Genomic DNA, 21010 nt, shown 5'->3' with positions numbered 1-21010 from the left:
GCTCTTTAGCCAGGCATGGTGGTGCACGCTTTTAATCCCAGCATTTGGGAGGTTGAGACAGGAGGATTGTGGTTCGCAGCCAATCTCAGCTACTTAGTGAGGCTCTTTGCAATTCAGTGAGACCTTGTTTCAAAATAAAAAAAATAGGAAATAGGGCTGGGGGTGTAGCTTGGAGGTAGAACGCCCCTGGGTTCCGTCACCAGTACCGCAAAAAAAAAAAAAAAAAAAAAAAAAAAAAAGAACCTGCTCTTTGCTTGTGCCATAGAAAGTAAACTGCAGGTCATAGGACAGGACTCCTGTGGTTTGTAGCAGAGACAGAACTTAAAGGAAGACAGGAGATCTTTCAATCATTGTGCTGAGTACTGATTGTTTCAATGCAGAGAGACATTTCCAATTAAGAAAGATGCCCTGGAGGAGCTCAGAACTTCACGGGAGGGTGGAGCATGGTCGGAAAAGCAGAGAGGAAAGGTCAGATCCACTTTCAGGATGGAGAGGAGGCTTAAAACTTGGGTGTGGCTCCTTGTGAAGATGGGTCAGGAGGTGGAGTGAGTTGGTTTCTTCTGAAACTCAGAAGGCTTGTGCAGTTTGTGCCTGAGTTCAGCTATCATCAGCAGGTACTTGTGTATAAGAGAGACTCAGGCCTGTCTCCTTCACCCCAGGAGAGCCAGCAGGTGAGGTCACCGACCTGGAGCCAGAGCACAGGGCCACTACTCACCCCTCAGCTGCTGTGCAGGAGCACTTGGCCTCCTCGTGGGTCAAAATCAGGCAGTAACAGCACCTGCTCCTAGTACCGTGAGATGAAGTCACTGTCCACTGTCAGTGGAGAGCCTGTCTATAGCAATGTTGCTGTTATTACCATTGTGCCTCCATCCTTGTAGGCTGAGAACTCGGATTCCCCACGCCGAAAAAAGTCCAATTTATGTTTGTGCCATGGCATATATATTCTTTTCACTAATGGAGCCGATGGGACTTGCATTCTTCTAACTAGGGTAATTTGGTAGGGGAAAATTGTTCATTCCATTTTTTTAACAGCTGCCTTTTGTCATGTGGCTACTATTTGTCTCCTTAAAGTTTGAGACTGGAGACCATTCAACTGTATAATTAAGAGAATATGAAGTGCCTCCTTTAATCAAATACTTTAATCAGTGCCTCCTTAAATTTGGGTTTAAATCTCAGCTAAAACAAATAGTAGGAATAAAATACAGGACATTTGTTTCTCATGTTTTTTCCCCATTGAGATACAATTAAATATACCACAAAATCACCCTTACCATTGTATAATCCAGTGTGTGTACTTTTTTACATCTGGACTATACTCCCAGCCCTATTTTATACTTTATTTGGAAAAAGGGTTTCACTAAATTACTGAGAGCCTCACTCAGTAGCTGAGGCTGGCTTCAAACCTGTGCCATCCTCCTGTCTCAGCCTACCAAGCGCTGGGATTACTAGCATGCGCCACCACGCCCGGCTGTTTTTAGTATATTTTTAGCATCATGCAAACAAGACATGCACCACCACCCCTGGCTGATTTTTTATTTTGAAGTAAGTTCTCACTAAATTGCAGAGGGCCTCACTAGGTTTCTGAGGCTGGCTTCGAACCTGTGATCCTGTCTCAGGCTCCCAAGTACTGGGATTACAAGGATGCACCCCCATGCCCAGTTTCTATTCATCTATGATGGACACTTAGGTTGTGTCTACTTTTGGGCCACTATCTCATACCTGGCATATCTAGCATATATCATTGCCTGGCTCCCTACAATTCTGCACTAATACATTTTTTTTTTTGCAGTACTGAGGATGGAACCAGGGGCATTCTACCTCCAAGCTACACCCCCAGCCCTATTTTTTCTTCTTTATTTTGTAACAGGATCTCACTGAGTTGCAGAGGGCCTCACTAAGTAGCTGAGGCTGTCTGTGAACTCATGTCCTCCGGTCTCAGCCTCCCGAGCACTGGGATGACAAGCCTGCGCCACCACGCCCGGCTCCACTTTGTCCTTTCTGATGCTGTCATAAATGGAAGTCTTTCTATAATTTGAATTTTATTATTTTTCTAGTTTACAGAAATACTTTTTTATGTTGCTATTATATCTGATAACCTTGCTGAACTCATTTATTTATTAACTTCAGTAAAAGTTGCATATTTGTATATATTCTTTAGTATATTTGATATTCAGATCATGCCATCTGCGAATACAAATAGTTGTGTTTCTTTCTCTTTGATCTAGGTGTCTCATACTTCTTTTGTTCTGGCAGATATTTTGGGGACTTCCTGGTTCGGTTCTTCTTCTATGAGAGAGGGGGAAAATGGAAAACCATTGGGCATAGGAATTCTATTCCTATCTTAAACCATCTTTTTGTCCTTTTGTACTATGGTTAAATTTTGGTTTCTAAACAGGACCCTTAATCTCTTTATCCCTTTCCATATTAAAATATGTCAAAAGCAGCCGGGCGTGGTGGCGCACGCTTGTAATCCCTGCACTTGGGAGGCGGAGACAGGAGGATCGCGCAGGTTCGAAACCAGCCCCGCTGGCTTAAGAGACCCTGTTTCCAAAAATAAAAAAGTATAAAATAGGTCTGGGAGTGTAGCCCGGAGGTACAAGGGCTTCCAGGAACCCCAGTACCACCAAAAAAAAAAAAAAAAAAATGTCAAAAGCAGAGTTCACAGCCCCCCACCCCAGAGCATTTCTCACTCTGCATCCCACCCTCAGAGAGAAATCCACACTCATCCCTCAGCTCTTTTGAGCTCCAAGATCTCTCCCTTTTCTTATTTTTTTTTTTTTTGTGGGGCATCTGTAGATAAAAGTAAGAGAATGGCTCCCAGGGTGAAAGAAATAGACAAAATAAATACAAATCTCTGGAGGAAACACTGTAGGCGTGTTCAGTGGGAGGGAGGACAGCCGGGTGTGGAAGAGGAAATAAGGGGGTGGGGAAGAGGTGTGAGGGCAGTCCCCTGCATGGGAAGCAAAGTAGAGATGTGAAAGGGTAAGTACAGTTACAGGACAGCTGAAAAACATTCTGGCCTCAACATTGGAAACAAAATGAAAAGAAAATGGGCTCAAGATAGAAAGCCAGCCAGGCGTGGTGGCGCATACTTGTAATCCCAGTACTTGGGAGGCGGAGACAGGAGGATCGCAAGTTCATGGCCAGCCTCAACTACTTAGTGAGGCCCCCCACAACATAGCGAGGCCTTGTTTCAAAATAAAGAATAAAAAAAATCAGGCTCGGTGTGTATCTCGGAAGTAGAATGCCCCTGAGTTCAATCCCCAACACCACACACACACACACACACACACACACACACACTCACACTCACACAATAGAAAGCCAAGTAATATCACCATCAACTTAAGTTCTTAAGGTCTGGCAAAGTCTCAGTGTGCACGACCTTTGGTTTGGGCCTCTGGGAATCAGTGTGAATGCTACTCCATAATGACTGTGAGGGTGCAAGGCCAGGAGAACCTTAGACCAGAAAGTGAGGTGAACTGGCGGAACGGGTTCTCAGAGCTCATAGAAGCCTGTGTTGGTCAGGGAGGCTCCTGCTGGAATATGGAGCATCTACACATAGTAAACATCCTGCCCTCTCTTTTACACAGCTGAGTTCTCAAAGTGGTAAAAATAACAAAATCAGGTCATTTTTTCCTGCCTTCTGATCATGAAGCCCTCCCTACTCCAGGAACTCACTGACCTTCTCTTGGATCAGCTTTTTTCTTTCTGACATTGTGCTTCAGTGCTCTGGGAAGCCCGCCATCCTCTGGAGGCAAGGACATTTGGGAGGCAGGAACGACCTGGACTGTCCAGCCAGGATTGCAAAGAAAAGAACTACTCTTCCAGACAGTGCTGTGCTGCTGCTCTTGGCTGGTCCCAGGATCTCAATCTTGGGGTATATGTGATCATGTGACTTTTGTGGATACTGGGCATTTCCTCAGGACAAGTTGGCATGGTACGCTGCCAACCCAAACAGAGCAGAGCTAGGCTCTGCACTGGTAACTGAGGAAAAGGACAGGGAGGTCCCAGGCCCTCAAATGTAGTAATGCCTTTGAGTTAATGTCATTAAATGCAGTAATGCCTTTGATTTAATGACTCTGGGTTTCCTGTTCTTCAGTATTTAACCTCAAGTTAGCCTTAGGAAGACAGAGCAGGTTACTAGGGTATGACTCAACCCTTGTGGCTTCTACTTTTTTTTTTTTTTTTTTTTTTTTTTTTTTTTTACTCTTAAAGGTGTAGGTCACATGTACAGTATAGAACACAGAGATGGGTCCCAGGAGATTATGTCACAGCCAAAAAACTCCAAGACACAATGCCATCATATTAATTTCACTTTTATTAGGAACAAACACAATTTCAAATCAGTACATCTAGTTTCAGAGTTGATATTAGTAGAAATTATTCCAAAATTATGCTTAGGTCACAACTAATAGGCCACATAAAAGGGAGAAAATCCCATCCAAGCCAGGAAAAGGCATCCTGCATACATTTCCATGGCAATGAGTATTCATTCTCAAATTTCATCTGACTAGTTCCACACCACTCCTCCAATGGACGCATTCGATCTCTTGAGAGAACCATGTAGACTCATGATGGCCTCCAGGACATACGGTGTGTCAAGTTCACGGTGGACACTGCTACTATGAGTCTCCAGGACATTAGGATTCCTCTGCTGAGGATCCCAAAATGCTTAATAAAACGTTTTAGTCAAGCCAGGCGTGGTGGCGCACACTTGTAATCCCAGCATTTGGGAGGCTGAGACGGAGGACCGTGGTTCGCGGACAGCCTCAGCTACTTAGTGAGGCCCTCCACAACTCTGTGAGACCCTGTTTCAAAATAAAGAATAAAAATTGGGCAGGGGGTCTAGCTTGGAGGTCAAATGCCTCTGGGTTCCCTCCCCAGACCTCCCACCCCACAAAAAGCTTTAGTAATACCTCAAAACTGCCCTTTGAGGTAGGTCAGTATTATTGCCCCTTTTTCACAGAAGGAAAAGTAAGGCACATTATCGTCAAGCAACTTGCCCAATGTGGTGGTTTCAGTGTGCCTCCACCCCCACTCAAAGTTTACATGTTGAAACCTCAATTCCCAGTGCAACAGATTGTGAGGAGGAACTTTCAAGAGACGATTCGCTTGGGAGGGTTCTCAATGGATTAATGACCTTATCTTAGGAGTGGGTTCATTTTAAAAATCAGAATCACAGTCAGGCATACTGACATATGCCTATAATCCCAGTACTTAGGAAGCTGAGACAGGAGGATTGCAGGTTCCAGGCCAGTCTCAGCAGCTTAGAGAGGTCCTTAGAAACACAGCAAGACCCTGTTCTAAAACAAAAATAGGGCTAGGGGTGTATCTCAGAGGAAATATGCCCCTGGGTACCACACACATACACACACACAATTAGGGTCACATAGCAAGTCAATGGCACAGTGGTAGGAGAGACCCAGACCTTAGCCACCAGCATACTAGTTACCTTGCTTTGGTTCCCTTTCAACCTAACCCATTTGAACTACTTATACAGGAACTATACTCAGGATACCAGTAAACCATAGAGAAATCTTTCAAGTGCTACCACCATTGTTTCATGTTTAAAAAAAATAATAAAATGAATACATTCCAACTACTTCCACCCTCCATTGAAGTTGAGCACTTAACAAAAACATTCCTATGAAAAGTTTCCAAAATGAAGCATAAAAAGGAACCTGCAGATCCCGGTGCTAATGGTTTTCCAGGCTCCCGTTGATACCTGCCACCACTGCAGAGTCTCAGAGAGTAAAGGGCTGCTGAGAGGGAGGGAGGGAGGTTCACATGCAACACAGACTAGAAAAGGGGTAAGGCACCCAGATCAGTTGCCAGGATGTCCACAAAGCAAGGACCGTTAGAAATTCACTCTTCATAAGGTCAGAGTTTCTCATTATTGGGTCATCTGAGGCTTTGAACCTTACCTAAAAGGGGTCCTTCCTCAACTGGCAGGTCCTGACCTACACACCCACATATACACTGGAGCCGTTGGGTACCATCCCCATTTACCTAGGGACATGCATGGACCAGATCTATGGAACAGATTTAAAAGAGAAAGTCGAGCTTATTCTTTATATATTATGAACCAGGCATCTGATGACCTATAGAACTAAAACCACCCAGATGACATTTCCAGGGATAGGCACCCAAGTCCGCAGAGCTGATCTACAGTGATCTTCCATTCTGCTTTAATGAACATCTCAAAGACAAGGCCGTCTACATGCAAGCGGTGCCCTGCAGGCTCCATTCATTAACAAGGCAGGCCCTGCTCCCTCCTGCCACTGGGCCTCAACAGTGGACGGAGCATTTGGTATTGTACACTGACAGTCCTAACAGAGCAGAGCCAGGCTCTGCAATGATGACTGAGGAACAGGACAGGAGAGGTCCTAGTTTCTCAAAATCTAGACAAAGTCAGCAAAGTTCATGGACTCTCAGATTCCAAGTGCATCAGCTCAAGCTTTGCAGCAGACACTGGCTCCAGGTTGGGGCCTCCTTTCAATGTAAGGTACTTGAGAATTTTCTCTTACTTCTTGCATTTTCCAGCAGAATAGTTTTCTTCCTCTTCCTCCTCCTAAAAGCATCACACTGACAACTGCATGCACTAATCAGCCCAGGCCACATTGCTGAACACTCAAAGGGGCACTGAGCATGCTCTCTGTTCTGACTCAGACAGAAAGGCCTGACAATGAACCATCTTTTGCTCCCTGGCACACCACGAGCATTTGCACTGGCTGTGCCTCATGAAAGAGAGCTTCTCTTAGCCTAGGATGTTTTAGAAGTGTTTTTAATCCTCGTCTAAAGCCATCAGCATGGGGACCACTCACAGGGGTGGAGGTGGAGAGGATCTGGAGGCCGCAGCAAAGTGGAAGCAGCTCTACTTGCTAAAGAGACACAGCACTAGTTCCATGAACACTGTTAGCAAAAGAGGGAGTTGCCTGCACAGCAGGGCCTCACTACACACAGAAGACTGCCTGTTTAGAGAAATAAGAAAACACCAGGGAACAGAGAGCTTTGGTAAAAAAAAAAAGGGGGGGGCACAGGGCATGGTTAGGAATCTAGAATCCAGGCGGTTAAGAAATTTATACGTTGTCCCCCAAATAGTCCAACCCAAGAAGATACTGGGATTAATGAAAGGAGCTAACATTGGACTTGTCTCATTAGGACACATAATGATTTACTCTGTGACTTCTAATACCAGTATGTCTTCCCAAAGCCCTTTCTTTGGAAAGCGATCTCTTAGAAACTGTAGAGACCGCCCCTCAACTGTCCAGCTCTGGGATGAATACGCAACCCAGATCATTCTTTATTCCCCTTCAAATTTCTTTAGCATTTCTTTTTTTTTTTAGAGGAAAATATCTAAGTTAAATATATATATTTTCATGTTCATGATTTTATGTCTACACATTTTTTTTTTGTGGTACTGGGGTTGGAACTCAGGGGCTTTCTACCTCCACGCTACACTCTCAGACCTATTTTTATATTTTATTTGGAAACAGGGTCTCACTAAGTTGCTAAGAACCTTACTAAGTAGCTGAGGCTGGCTACGAACCTTCCTGACCTTCCTGTCTCAGCCTCCCAAGTACTGGGATTACAAGTGTGCACCACCACGCCCAGCTCATTGTCTACACATTTTTTTTTTTTGCTACTGGAGATTGAAGCTAGAGGCATTGTACCTCCAAGCTACACCCCCAGCACAATCTTTATTTCTTTATTTGGAAACAGGGTCTCACTAGGTTTCTGAGAGCCTTGCTATGTTGCTGAGGCTGTTTTTAAACCTGTGATCCTCCTGTCTCAGCCTCCCAGATACTGGGATTAAAAGTGCGCGCCACCACGCCCAGCTGTCTACACATTTTGATTGGCCTAATTCGACCTGCTAAAATCCTCTCAATTTTGGACATTTGCAAATGCCATCGAGATCCTGGGAAGATGGCGCAGCAGAAAGATTAAGATTGGATGAACATTGCGTGGACTCCTGAAAACTCTATGAGCTGCAGCGTCACCGATTCCGGACACACTTAACCTGAAGACTTCAACAACATCAGACACCTTGTTACTAACAAAGAACAAAATCCTTTTCCAGGAGAGAACACTTTTACTACAGAGGCACGCTTCTTTGTGCTCATCATGAATTCACTTTTGTTTTCCAGCATCACCAAGCTCTACAACTCCAAGTCAGATGGACAGGAAGCGTGCCGTGTGGAGGGGCCCGCTGTCTTTTTGAGGCACAGTCTGGTCTCTGCAAGAGCTTCCTATTCCTTCTCTTTTCCCCCTTCTACACCATCCTTACTTATGAATCACACCATGCATGCTAACTCTCTTTCCTGCCAATCTGCCTGCTTTCCAAGCTGTGTGCTTTGCATATATATATAATTTTTCCCCCCATTCCATCTTGCAAAGCCTGGATTGAAGATTATGGTCGGGGGCTTCCTAGAAGGTTTTATTATAGTTCTAGGTTGAACCACCTACCCTTTAATCTCAGGAGAGATCAAGATAAGAGTTATATGGAGCAAAGATCATTATGTTTAGACATTTGAAGTGATGTCTAGACTTTGGAAAGCAGATACAGACCCATGGCTGACCAGCTCTGTGGGAAGCTACGATAAAGAAGAGAAAAGAATGCGACAGAAACAAAGCAAAGTACAATGGAAACAAGAGAGAATATAAGAGAAGAAATAAGTATATGTGCTTAGCATAATAGTGAGTTGTTTCCTTTCAATACTTTTTTAAGAATTTATTAGTTATATTAAAAAACGGACACACAAAATTGTATGCATTTATCATGTATAACATGTTTGGAAATATGTATATTGTGGAGTGGTTAAATCTAGCTAACTAAAATACGCATTACCTCAAAAAGTTATCAAAGCTTAAAAAGAATCAAATCAAATTCTTAAAAAGAATACTGTACCAGAATGGGTTAACATCATCACCTTTAGCATCCAGGTAGCATTATTCAGTAATTAATTAACAGAATGTTAAATCTCTGCGCAGCTGGCTTTTGGGAAAGAAACTGGACAGCCCCAACTCAGGCACTCTTGTAGCTTCCATCTCCAGTTCTCTTAACCCTGGCCAAGACGGCCGCCTTGGACACCTTCTTCCTGTCATAAGCCAGACCGAGGGCCGCCATGCAGTCGATGAAGAAGGTGGTGACGTTGATGTGCCAGCGGTACTCACTGGTGGAGTAGTCATAGGGGAAGGCGTGGTGGTAGTTGTGGAAGCCCTCGCCTGGAACAAAAGCAAGGAGAGAAGTTAGGGAGCTCAGTGACAGCTTCCTTCCTGATCTTTACACACCTACTTCCAGCATGGTAGTTCAAACTTCAGAGAAACCTGCTGTTGTTGAATGAACAGATGAACCCTGTGTCGTCTACTCTAAAGCAAACTGATGCTCTTACAGGCATCTTAAGCAATGGGTTAAGAGGCCTTGTTCACCCATAGATGCCTGGGAGTCTTTGTGATAGCAAGTTTTCTTTGGTGGATAAGAGAGAGAGAGAGAGAGAGAGAGAGAGAGAGAGAGAGAGAGAGAGAGAGGAGAGAGGAGAGAGGAGAGAGGAGAGAGGAGAGAGGAGAGAGGAGAGAGGAGAGAGGAGAGAGGAGAGAGGAGAGAGGAGAGAGGAGAGAGGAGAGAGGAGAGAGGAGAGAGGAGAGAGGAGAGAGGAGAGAGGAGAGAGGAGAGAGGAGAGAGGAGAGAGGAGAGAGGAGAGAGGAGAGAGGAGAGAGGAGAGAGGAGAGAGGAGAGAGGAGAGAGGAGAGAGGAGAGAGGAGAGAGGAGAGAGGAGAGAGGAGAGAAAGAAAAGAGTTGGTTCCACTGAGAAAAGATTTTGCTTTGGAAAATACTGAGGCTTTAGTAAATCCTGGCCTGAGACTACAGGCGCTGAGCCTCTGTGCTTGTGATGGAATGGAGTGCAGAGGGAGAGCTGTGGCTGTGCTTCCTGCAAAGGTGAGTAAGTAGCACCCCTTCCCCAGCGCACTGTGGCCCCTCACGGCACAGCAGCCAACCCCCAGGAAAGGTCCAGGTGTTCCCTCACAGCAGTAGAGTCAGGTGGGCTGCTCTGGCTTCCAATTCTGAGTTTTGATTTGGGGATGAGGGACGTGTTGATAAAATTGAAACCATCTGAAGCTGAGCATGGTAGCGCATGCTTGTAATCCCAGTACTTGGGAGGCTGAAAGAGAAGGACTGCAGGTTCACGGCCAGCCTCAGCAATTTAGTGAAGCCCTCTGCAACTTAGTGAGATCCTGCTTCAAAATAAAAAATTAAAAAATAGGGTTGGGGGTGTAGCTCAGAGGTAGAATGCTCTTGGTTTCAAACAGATTCACCCCAACCTCTGAGTTTCTAAGAACTCTTGGGACAAACATCAAGCATTTTACTGAGGTAGAGTAGAAAATAAAGAAATTTGGGGTTCAGGGTGATTTCTGTAATGAATGAAGTATTTACCAACTCTTGGCAAGACTCTTCATTCTGAACAGCTTCCAACACTAACAACACTCACCTTTATTGGACCTGGGCAAAGAATAGCTGATCAGAGAGGCTGTTGCACCTTTTGTAGATAAATATCCCCAGATGGGGCAGACATGCTATGAATAACAAGCTAGTGAAGAAAGTCCTGCCAAGTAAATGACTCTAATTAGCGCATCTCAAGGTACGGATCCCTCCTCCACTGGGTGTAGGGGGTAGAACACCAAGGCTAAGGGTGTTGATGGAGGATTCTATTTCCAAACAGAAAGATTCTGAGTAAGCACTCGTGACATCTATAGGAGCTAGATTTAAAATGCAATTCGAAGCTGGGCATGGTGGCGCAGGCTCATACACCCAGTACTTGAGAGGCTGAGACCGGAGGATCACTGTTCACGGACAGCCTCGGCTACTTGGTGAGGCCCTCCACAATTTAGTGAGACCCTGTCTCAAAATAAAGAATAAAAGCCGGGCGTGGTGGTGCTTGCTTGTAATCCCCGCGCTTGGGAGGCGGAGACAGGAGGATCGCGCAGGTTCAAAGCCAGCCACACTGGCTTAACAGACCCTGTTTCCAAATTAAAAAAAAAGTATAAGCCAGGCGTGATGGTGCACGCTTGTAATCCCTGCACTTGGGAGGCTGAGACAGGAGGATCGCACAGGTTCGAAGCCAGCCTCAGCTACTCAGTGAGGCTCTGTTTCCAAATAAAGTATAAAATAGGTCTGGGAGGATAGCCCGAAGGTAGAAAGTCTCTGGTTTCCACCCCCAGTACCACCAAAATAAATAAATAAATAAAATAAAAGTATAAAAATAGGTCTGGGAGTGTAGCCCGTAGGTAGAAGGGTTTCCAGGAACCCCAGTACCACCAAAAAATAAAATAAAATAAAGAATAAAAAATAGGGTAGGGGTATAGCTCGGGGGTCAAATGCCCCTGAGTTCCATCCCCAGACCGGCAAAAAAAAAAAAAAGAAAAAAAAAAAGAAAAAAGAAAAAGAAAGGTAAACCCCAAAGAGTTCGTTAGAGAAGCATCCATAGGAACTAGAAGTCAAACGCAGTACTGTTTTTCTCCCTTTCCATTCTACCTAAGAGTGTTGCCTCACTGTCATAAGGGTTTACCAATAAGTTGCCCTTCGTCTTTTGTGTGTGTGTGTGTGTGTGTGTGTGTGTGTGTGTGTGGTTCTGGAGTTGGAACCCAGAGGTTTTCTACCTCTGGGCTATACTCCCAGACCTTTTTTATATTTTATTTGGAAACAGGGTCTCACTAAGTTGCTGAAAGCCTCACTAAGTAGCTGAGGCTGGCTTCGAACCCGTGCAATCCTCCTGTCTCAGCCTCCCAAGCGCGGGGATTACAAGCGTGCACCACTACGTCCGGCTGCCCCTAGCTTAATAGTGAAAAAAAAAAAAAAAACCTGAAATACAGAGTGGGGATAAAAACAGGTCATTCAGGTTCCTCTTGCTGCTAACTCAATATCCTAATCAGAAAACCACTAGCTGTGGTCATGTCAGGGCCTGGAGACTTACCCACAGCTCCCAGAGATACCAGGATGTTCTCCCGAGAGGCAATGTTCTTGTCGTAAGGGCGATACCCGTAGAGGTGGGCAGCGCTGTTCACCAGCCAGGTGGCGTTGACCACTATAGCATAGCGCAGGAAGGTGGCAACGTACAAGCTGTGCAGAAAGGTCTCACCCCAAAAGTGCCAGGGCACCAGGGTGGGCAGGATGAAGCACATCAGCAGGACAGCGGGCTTGTAGTACCTACGTGGGAGACGACAGAGAGTCTGCGGGGAGGGGACTCACACACCTCCCTGGACCGCGCACTCTCGCTGGGCCGGCTGGGCCTTTCCTTCTACACTCTAAGCACAGAGTGGCAATGCCAGCATGAGGAAATGGCGTGGAAAACTGGTGAGCACATAACTTTACCTCACTCTTTAGATGAGGCAGTGTGGATGCTTCGAGTGACTTCCAGGGTCACCCTGCTAGGGACCAATGAAGTGAGGGTTGGGAAACCTGTCTCTTGACATGAAATCCATTGGTCATTTTCATGACCATAAGGATGTGTTGATGAGGGTCAAATCTCAGCCTCATCAGCCAAGCTCTGCTGCCTGGGCTCGTGCCCATCTGCCTTCGGGCTCCTTTAACTCGCCCATCAGGGTCTTGACACAGTCCATGTGAGGGGCCTGGCCTCCACTCCCAGCGACCCCCAGACTCTTTGCCCGCTTTCCCCTCAGGAGCCACACTGCGTGTCCTTGATCCTGCAGGTCTGTCCTTCCCGAGGGAGGCCCTGTCACTCCTCACTCTCGTGCACACCAGGCCCCGACTGTGCGAGGGAGCTGACTGCCGTGTCCCACAGCAGCCATGTTTGTGACTCGCATGTCCCTGCTCCCCTGCCTCCAGTCCTGGCTCTGCTTCCCCAGCCTGGGTCCCGCCTGCTGTCGAACCCGTGTCCCTGCCTCGTGTCCCTTCAGCGTGACGTCCTAGGGCGGCCCCTCTGAAGCTCGCCTGTGACCGAGCCACGCTGCTGCAGAGGAAACACTAGTGGTTCCATGTTGCCAACTGAATAAAATCCTACGCCTGTGTCTAGGACTCTACAGGAATGGTGTCAGTCTGCAGTCTTTTTCCTGTCTCATCCTTTTCCTGTCTTACTCTATGCTTTGAGCAGAACTTTGTTTCTGGAATGTTCTAAATACCTTACCCTTTGTGTCCCTGTTCACAGTTGGTCACTGTCCCTGTCTGTTTCCATTGGTGGATTCCAATATTTGTTGCATTTAATAATAGTTTTCATTAAGATGGTTTAGAGAGGTGCTGGAGGTGTATATAGTCCAGTGGTAGAGCATTTATGAGCATGCTTGAAGCCCTGTGTTTAACCCCCACTACCCTCAAAAGGAAAAAAGAAAGCAAGAAATCTCAGAGAGACAGGAAATAGAGCATGGCAATACATGCCTGTAATCCTGTATGTGGAGGCTGAGATAGGAGGAATGTAGGGTTAAGGACAGCCTCCACAACTTAGTGAGGCTCTGTTTGCAAATTAAAAAAAAAAAAGGGCTGGGGGGGTTGGATCGGAGGTAGAAAGCCTCCAGGTTCAATCCTCAGGATATAAGAAAAGGGACAGAATACTAAGTTATAATTGGGGACCTGTGGGATGGTAAATATTGTTTTGGTTTTTTTGTTTTTGTTTTCAGTACTGGGGATTGAACTCAAGTGCATTCTACCTCCAAGTTGGACCTCTAGCCCCCATTTTCTACTCATTCTTTTATTTGAAACAGGATCCCACTAAGTTGTAGAGGGCCTCACTAAATTGCTAAGGCTGGCTGTGAACCTGCAATCCTCTTGTCTCGGCCTCCCAACTACTGGGATTACAAACACGTGTCACCACACCTGGCTAATATATTTTTTTTAATGATTTTGAAGCTACAAACCCAATAAATTCACAGGTCTTATTTTATAAGTGACTATAGGGGGCTCAATCTCAGGTGGCCAGGGCCACATCCCAGCCCCATCCGCCCTTCACTCACCTCCTCTGGAACATCACCAGTTTCTCAGCCTTGAGGTCAGACAGGTTCAGCGAGCCCCCCTTCTCTTTGACAGCTGGGTGTTTGCGCACAAGCAGCCAGCCCACGTGGGAGAAGAAGAAGCCACGTCGGGAGTTGTGCGGGTCGGCGTCTGTTTCTGTGAACTTGTGGTGAGTGCGGTGATCTCGGGCCCACTCATAGACATCGTTCTGGAGAGACAGAGAGGAAGGCAGGCCTGAGAATGGAGCCCTCCTGTGAGAAGCGCAGCGCCGATGTCCTGAGGGCCCCGGGCTCTCGGCACCACCTCAGAGTCCCCAGGAGTCTGGCGTGTGTGTGTGTGTGTGTGTGTGTGTGTGTGTGTGTGTGTGTCTGTGTGTGTGCGTGTGTGTGTATTGGGGGAGGAGGGTGACTGTCCTGCTCTGCACACCTGTCCTGAAGCTTACAAGGAAAAGCAACTGGCAGCCACAGGCCACAGGCCAGCGCAGAGGCTTCTTAAAGGGACAGGTGGGAGAGTGCAGAGCACTGCAACTCTGCAAGCAAGGAGTGAGGGACGGGGCCCTCACGGGTGCCTAATCTGAGGGCACGGATTTTTTGAAGCAGGGGGTCTTGGGTCCTAGGCCATGGATAAATCTGCAGAAACCTCTATCCTGATGGCTTCACTAGTAATGGTTCACTCCATTCAATGACAAGCTCAGCATAAAACTCATGACTAGACCACATTTCCAAAGAGCTTGTGGGCTTGTCGTGGACTCTTTCCATCCCTTTAAGAATATATCAGTGCCTCTTCTTCCCTTCAACCCACAAGCACATCAGGAGCCTTCAAGGTTTAAGCTGCTAGGGAAGAAATGGTTTTACCACTGTGGAAAGCACTCCAGACATAGCCCAAACAATGGGGACTTACCTGGTTTTGCTTCCTTCTTTCTGCAGGCCAAGCCCCACACCACAGGCTATCCTGTGCCCACTGCCGTGACTGCATAGTTCCAATTCCCCAACACCCTCCATTATGTCTGTACCGCAACCAACCTCAATAGTTGATTTAGCCAGCATGGCTACTCCAGAAAGGACCAGAAGGTTGCCCAAGAGAACCTCTCAGGGGCTTCATTTCCTCATCTGCAAATTGGGGATAATAACAGGGCCTTCACCCTAAGATGCTGCTGAAGATTTAATGAGTTAAGCTATGTCAAGTATGAGCACAGTGCTGGGCACACAGTCAGTGCTATATAAGTGTTTGCTTTAATTACTTAAAATAAAGTTGCTAAGTGTGTGTGACATAAATTGCAAACAAACAGTGATGGGCCCTGAGAATAATCTTTTTTTTTTTGTGTGTGTGTGGTACTGGGGGTGGAACCCAGGGGCATTCTACCTCCAATCTACACCCCCAGCCCTATATTTTAGTCTTTATTTTGAAACAGGGTCTCACTGGGTTGCAAAGGGCCTCACTAAGTAGCTGAGGCTGTCCACTAACTGCAATCCTCCTGTCTCAGCCTCCCAAATGCTGGGATTACAAGCATGCACCACCACACCCTGCTGAGGATAATCTTTTTTTTTTTTTTTTGTGGTACTGGGAATGGAACCCAGGGGCATTCTGCCTCTGAGCTACACCCCCAACCCTATTTTTATTCTTGATTTTTTTTTTTTTGAAACTGGGTCTCACTAAGTTGCAAAGGGCCTCACTGAGTAGCTTAGACTGTCCACGAACCATGATCCTCCTGTTTCAGTCTTCCAAATCCCGGGATTACAAGCGTGCACCACCACGCCCAGTTGAGGATAATCTTAAAGCACAAGTTTATTGTTCACCGTCTGACCAGGACACAGCCCCTTGTAATGAAGGACCACAATAGCCACAGTGTGAGAACACAGGGACCTTGGGGTGAAAGTGACCCTGTACTTTGAAAGTCTTTCCTACTTACTCGCTGTTTCCTGTCCCAGGACCCTGAAGCAACCCATGTCTGATGGACCTACACACTGAACCCACACTTGAGGTGACCACAGGAGACTGGAAAGCACAATGGCTGTCCTGCTGGGGCCCCTCTCTAGGTACCTATCCCCTCCAGTTTATCCCGGATCCTCAGCAGGTTAGAGACAAGAGAGCTGAGTGGTGCCAGCTTCCTACCTGGAACGCCATGGTGTTGGCGACGATCAGGAAGAGCCGCAGGGGCAGCCGCGCTTTGTAAGTGCGGTGACTCCACAGGCGATGAGCTCCGGCGGTGATGCCCAGGGCGCTGATTAAATAGCACAAAAATGCTGCCAGGACAAGACAGTGGGGAAGTCACCAACAGGCACACTCCACAGGAAAAGCATCTCCCAACTCTCCTGAGGCCAGAGCCTGTGTCTTCCTTAGCTCTGGGCGAATGTCGGCCTCCTTCAACCGTAGAGATGCTTTGGCATCTGAGACCTTGTCACTTTGCAACTTGAAAAGATACCAGCACTTCCAGTCTCTCCAAGGAGCAATGGAGCCAAGCTAAGGAGTCCCAGGAAATAGGAGGCAGAACAGCAAGAGAAGGACTAGGGCTCTCACCACTGTGCCTCTGCTGTTGTCTGTCTGCAGGGGTCTTATCCTGGGGTTTATTGCTTGAATCTTTAGCTGACCCTCTCTAAGGTGTTCATGTCCCCAAATGACTCTCACAGAGCTTAGGATCTATGAGCAAGGGTCTTCTAAAGATAATAGTGAGGACAACCTGGGCACTGAGCAATTGGTAGAGCCTGAAGTTGTAGCGGATATGCAGGAAATGCAAAGCTGAGTATTTGTCAGCTGTACGAAAGCATTTCACTATTGTAGCAGGCAGCGTGTCCAATCAGGGAAAGCCAGCCCTGTGCACAGTCATATTTGATTACTCAAGCTTCTTTTTTTTTTTTTTTTTCTTTTGCGGGACTGGGGATTGAATCCAGGAGCATTCTATCTCCAAGCTACACCCCCAGCCCTATTTTTTATTCTTTATTTTGAAACAGGGTCTCGCTAAGTTGTGGAAGGCTTCACTAAGTAGGTGAGGCTGGCTGCAAACCCGGATCTTCCTGTCTCAGCCTCCCAAGTACTGGGATTACAAGCGTGCGCCACCACACCAGGCTATGATCGCTCAAGCTTTACTATGAATGTTAACATTCTCATATTCTTTGCACACCTTAAAATGGGTAGATGGTATTATATCACACATTAGAGGTGAAGAAGTAATTGCTGTAGGGGTTTTCTGTTTATCAAGGGTCACCCATTAAAAAAACTTGGGCTGTAGGTTGAAGCTAGGTTTGATGTCAACAAGCAGTTCCTGTTCCACCTCTGCCATTCATCTCCCTAGTTCTGTGTTTCTCTCCTTTGCAATATCCCTCTCCCATCCCAGATCCTCCCAGTCAATGTTAATTCTAGCCAGGACGCCCTGGCATGATTGTCCCCATGCCAAGGGACAATTAAAGACGGCAGTGGAACACTGCGACACCGTCCTGCTTCGGCCTCCTCTAGACCCGCAGGTTCAGAAGCCGCCAGACTGGATTTCTATTGGGAAAGGAGGCAGCATTTCTAGGAGGCAGGGGCTGAGGCCTCGGGAGACCTGACAACGATGTGTCATTCCAAGGGGACAGCTGGAAACAATGGGAACACAGAAATTATTTGGAGAAAATCATACATTGTACAATATTGCCCTATATTCTTTTACAGCCAGAGATTATCGCTTCCTAAATGGCCTCTCCCTCCCTTCAGTCTCGCACCCTATCTTGTTCCTCCTACAGGAGTCATAGGAGAGTCACCGAGCCAGACGTAGTCCCAAGGCAAGTGAGGCCCCAGGTGATTTGCAGCCTCTGGCCATGTGGTGAATGAGATCTTCCTCCTGATATGCTGTCTGACTGCACCTGTACCTGCAAAACCCAGAGAAGCCAGAGCCCTAAAATCACCAGGAGGAAAGGTACCAGCTTTAGGCAAAGCAGAGGTACTCAGCCGAGGGCAGAGGAGCATCTGGGGTCCTTTCATGGTGTAAGCCGCCCTGGTACTGGACATACAACCCCATCTCAACAGGTCCTTTGGGACAAGATACCAGACACTATAATGCCTGTTCTGGCCACACCTGTCAGTCTGTCAAATGGAAGGTTCAGGTCAGTTAGTCATCCTCTTCCCCTAGGGAAGGACTGTTAGTGTCCACATTGATGGTTAAACTTCTCACAGCTTTGGCCTGAGAAGTAAACCAGCAGGGCTTCCCCTGTTCACCCTCAGTGTTGCCAGAGCTCTCTCTTCAGCCTTGCCCTGAAAGCTGTTCTACAATCTAGGGACAGAAGTGTCCAGAAGTAGCCGAGTCGAGAGAAATGCTGGGGTGACACATGGTGGTGTAAGGAATATGACTTTTCCAATCAAAAAAAGATAATGTTGTTATCCCTTGGTACCTGGAAAAGCTGCAGCCCTGAGAAAGGGGATCTTCTCAGTTGCACTTCCCAGTGGCACCTAGAGGATTTTCTAAGGCAAAGCTCAAGGGAGCAGATCTCACCCCTCCTAGATCTACGAGGCCTGGAGGGGGGAATAGCCCAACACCTGCCCAAGTTTCCTTTTAATATCAATACCCTCCTAGTGAGCTGTCCCAAAGCATGACGCTACCATGTCTGTTCGGGAAAACCTCTGGTTGTTTTCTGAAGAGGGAGTCCTGGCCCCCAGCCCCTCTGAGAGCAGCCAGTGCATGCACAGATCTGGGGATGGGCCTGTGGATCCCTGAAAAGGCTGAGCTAAGGGCAGGCCATGGACTAACTGGCAACTTCTTCCCTCGTGACAGCAGCCTGGAGGCTGGGACTGTCAAGGCTTTATTCTCTGGATGGGCTGTGCCTATCACAGGGATGGGTGGGGGTCGGGGAGGGAGGCCCAGTGTTAGAAAGTGCTGGGTCCTTGGCACTCAGGGCATCTGGAGAGAAGGGCAGGAGTTGGAGGGCTAAGGAATGGAGCATGAAGCATTTCTACAATGTTATTTCATTCTAAGAACATTCTGTTGACTGGCACCTGCTGCACCCTGGTGACCTACCTGGAGCATCAGAGCAACACATCTGTGCAACTCAGGTTATACAGGAGCCTGGTCATTCTTCCTCTATGAGAATCAGCTTGGTCTGGCCCACGGTGGTCAGACCAACAGTTTAGTGGAGAACCCCTGTGTTCTCCCCTCTCCTGCAGTCTCTCCTGAGCAGCTTTTCATTGCTGCTCCCTCACTGAGCTCAACACGGAGCCCACAAAGCCCCTGGTCTAGCACTAGATTCCCGGGACTCCCAGGTAGGGCTCTTGAATCTTTTGTGGCAGGTAGGGCTGTGAGAGGTAGCCAATCAAATGTCTAAAACAGAAAAGCTCCTTCAGGGACAGTGGACACATATCTATACTTCAAAGCCCCTGCTCACACTTCAGGGATCAGGCACCCCCAGAACTAACACTTCTGCATCCCAGTCCTACTAGGCTCCACTCCCACCCCAGTCTGTCTCTCAGGCAACCAAAGACACGCGACTGGCAAAATCTGGTCAGAGAGGGGTCACTGATCTGTTAACACTCTCCCTTTTTGTTTATTTATTTTAATTAATTAGTTAATTAATTAAGTTTGCGGATCTGGAGATGGAACCCAGGGGCATTCTACCTCCAAGCTACATCTCCAGCCCTACTTTTTTTTTTTTTTTTGGTGGTACTGGGGTTTCTGGAAGCCCTTCTACCTCCGGGCTACACTCCCAGACCTATTTTTACATTTTTATTTGGAAACAGGGTCTCCTAAGCCAGCGCGCGGCTGGCTTCGAACCTGCGCCATCCTCCTGTCTCTGCCTCCCAAGCGCGGGGATTACAAGCATGCGCCCGGCTAGCCCTACTTTTTTTATTCTTTATTTTGAAACAGGGTTGCACTGAGTTGCAGAGGGCCTCACTAAGTAGCTGAGGCAGTCTGCAAACCGTGATCCTGCTTTCTCAGCCTCCCAAATGCTGGGATTACAAGCATGCCACTATGCCCGGCTACACTCTCTTTTTTTAAAGTACAGTGAGAAACCTGGGGTATTCTCTCAAGACAAAGGGACCCGCTTACCCCAGAGCAAGGTGTACACCTTGGAGGAGGGGACCAGTGTGAGCCCATATAGAGCTGCCACGTGCAGCAGAGCCATGAGGATGATGTTCCTCCAGACATACTGGAACTCGGGCTTGGGGCCCTCTGCATCCTGGTAGCTGGGGTCGTAGATGTCCTCTTTCATTTCTGGGCGGATGTCTTCCTCAGAGGCCAGGGGTGTCTTCTCCAGCTTCTCTCCTCCATTCTGTAGGCCCCCCAGGGAAGGCTCTGTGATGGTGGTTGTGTAGGTCCTGCTGACCTGCAGGAGAGGGGAGAGTCAAAGGGAGCAGAGGGGGCAGCAGGGTGCTCTGCTCTCTTATATAGCTGAGGGCGGGGGGTGGGGGGGCAGCACAGGCATAAGCCTGCCCCAGGGCCCAGGGTACAAGGGGGTGATGTGTGCCCCAAGATGGAACAGAGAAGTTTCCAGAAAATGTGCAGATTGGTTCGGCCTTAAGTCTCAAGGTGAAGGGACAGAACCTTAGAGGATAAACATTTGCACCCCAGCAACACAAAGGAAACCCTGCAGATAAATGCACCAGTATCCGCAGGATCGGATTTCTCTTTATTTTAAAGCTCAAGATTGGAGAGCTGACCTGCCAGAATACAACCCAGACCCCCAACCAACCGAGGGCAGCACAGTCGGGGAAGCCGGCCTAGTCCTCCCAGGCTCTCAACTCTCCGGGGCAACCATCGCCTGGAAGCCCCAATGGCGCAGGCTAAGCTGCGAGCTGGGGCCACTTCTGGGGCGCTCACCTCCTGCAGCAAGTGGGCGGGCATCGCGGCTCCCGGGTGCTGGGATCGCGGTCCCGGGGCTGCGACAGCGGAGGGGGATTTGGCACCGCTGAGGGGGAGGGCGACTTCAGTTCCGGCGGGCAGTGGGCGGGGCAGTGGGCGGGGCTTCGCTGGGAACTCTTTCCTTGCTTTTGCGCTCTGGGAAGTTGTTCAGGCCTGCCAGGCAGCGCGCAGATGTCTCCAGAATGTGTATTTAATGAGTACAGTGGGCAGTGGGTGACGGTATTAAC

The 21010-nt window shown here is 47.7% G+C and overlaps 1 protein-coding gene across 1 annotated transcript; it reads right to left on the bottom strand.

The window, feature by feature from the left end:
• Positions 1–9028: 9028 nt before the first annotated feature.
• On the bottom strand, positions 9029–20765 carry LOC308261581 (acyl-CoA desaturase 1; the record flags this gene model as incomplete). Its single annotated transcript, XM_080693601.1, has 6 exons — positions 9029–9228; positions 11973–12205; positions 13963–14168; positions 16073–16203; positions 19971–20247; positions 20742–20765. 6 exons carry the CDS (start codon positions 20763–20765, stop codon positions 9029–9031), a joined length of 1071 nt encoding a protein of 356 aa, XP_080549727.1.
• Positions 20766–21010: the final 245 nt, after the last annotated feature.

Source organism: Muscardinus avellanarius (genome assembly GCF_963383645.1).
Source record: "Muscardinus avellanarius genome assembly, chromosome: 4".
NCBI classification, from domain to species: domain Eukaryota; kingdom Metazoa; phylum Chordata; class Mammalia; order Rodentia; family Gliridae; genus Muscardinus; species Muscardinus avellanarius.
This window is presented reverse-complemented; position numbering and strand designations above follow the sequence as displayed.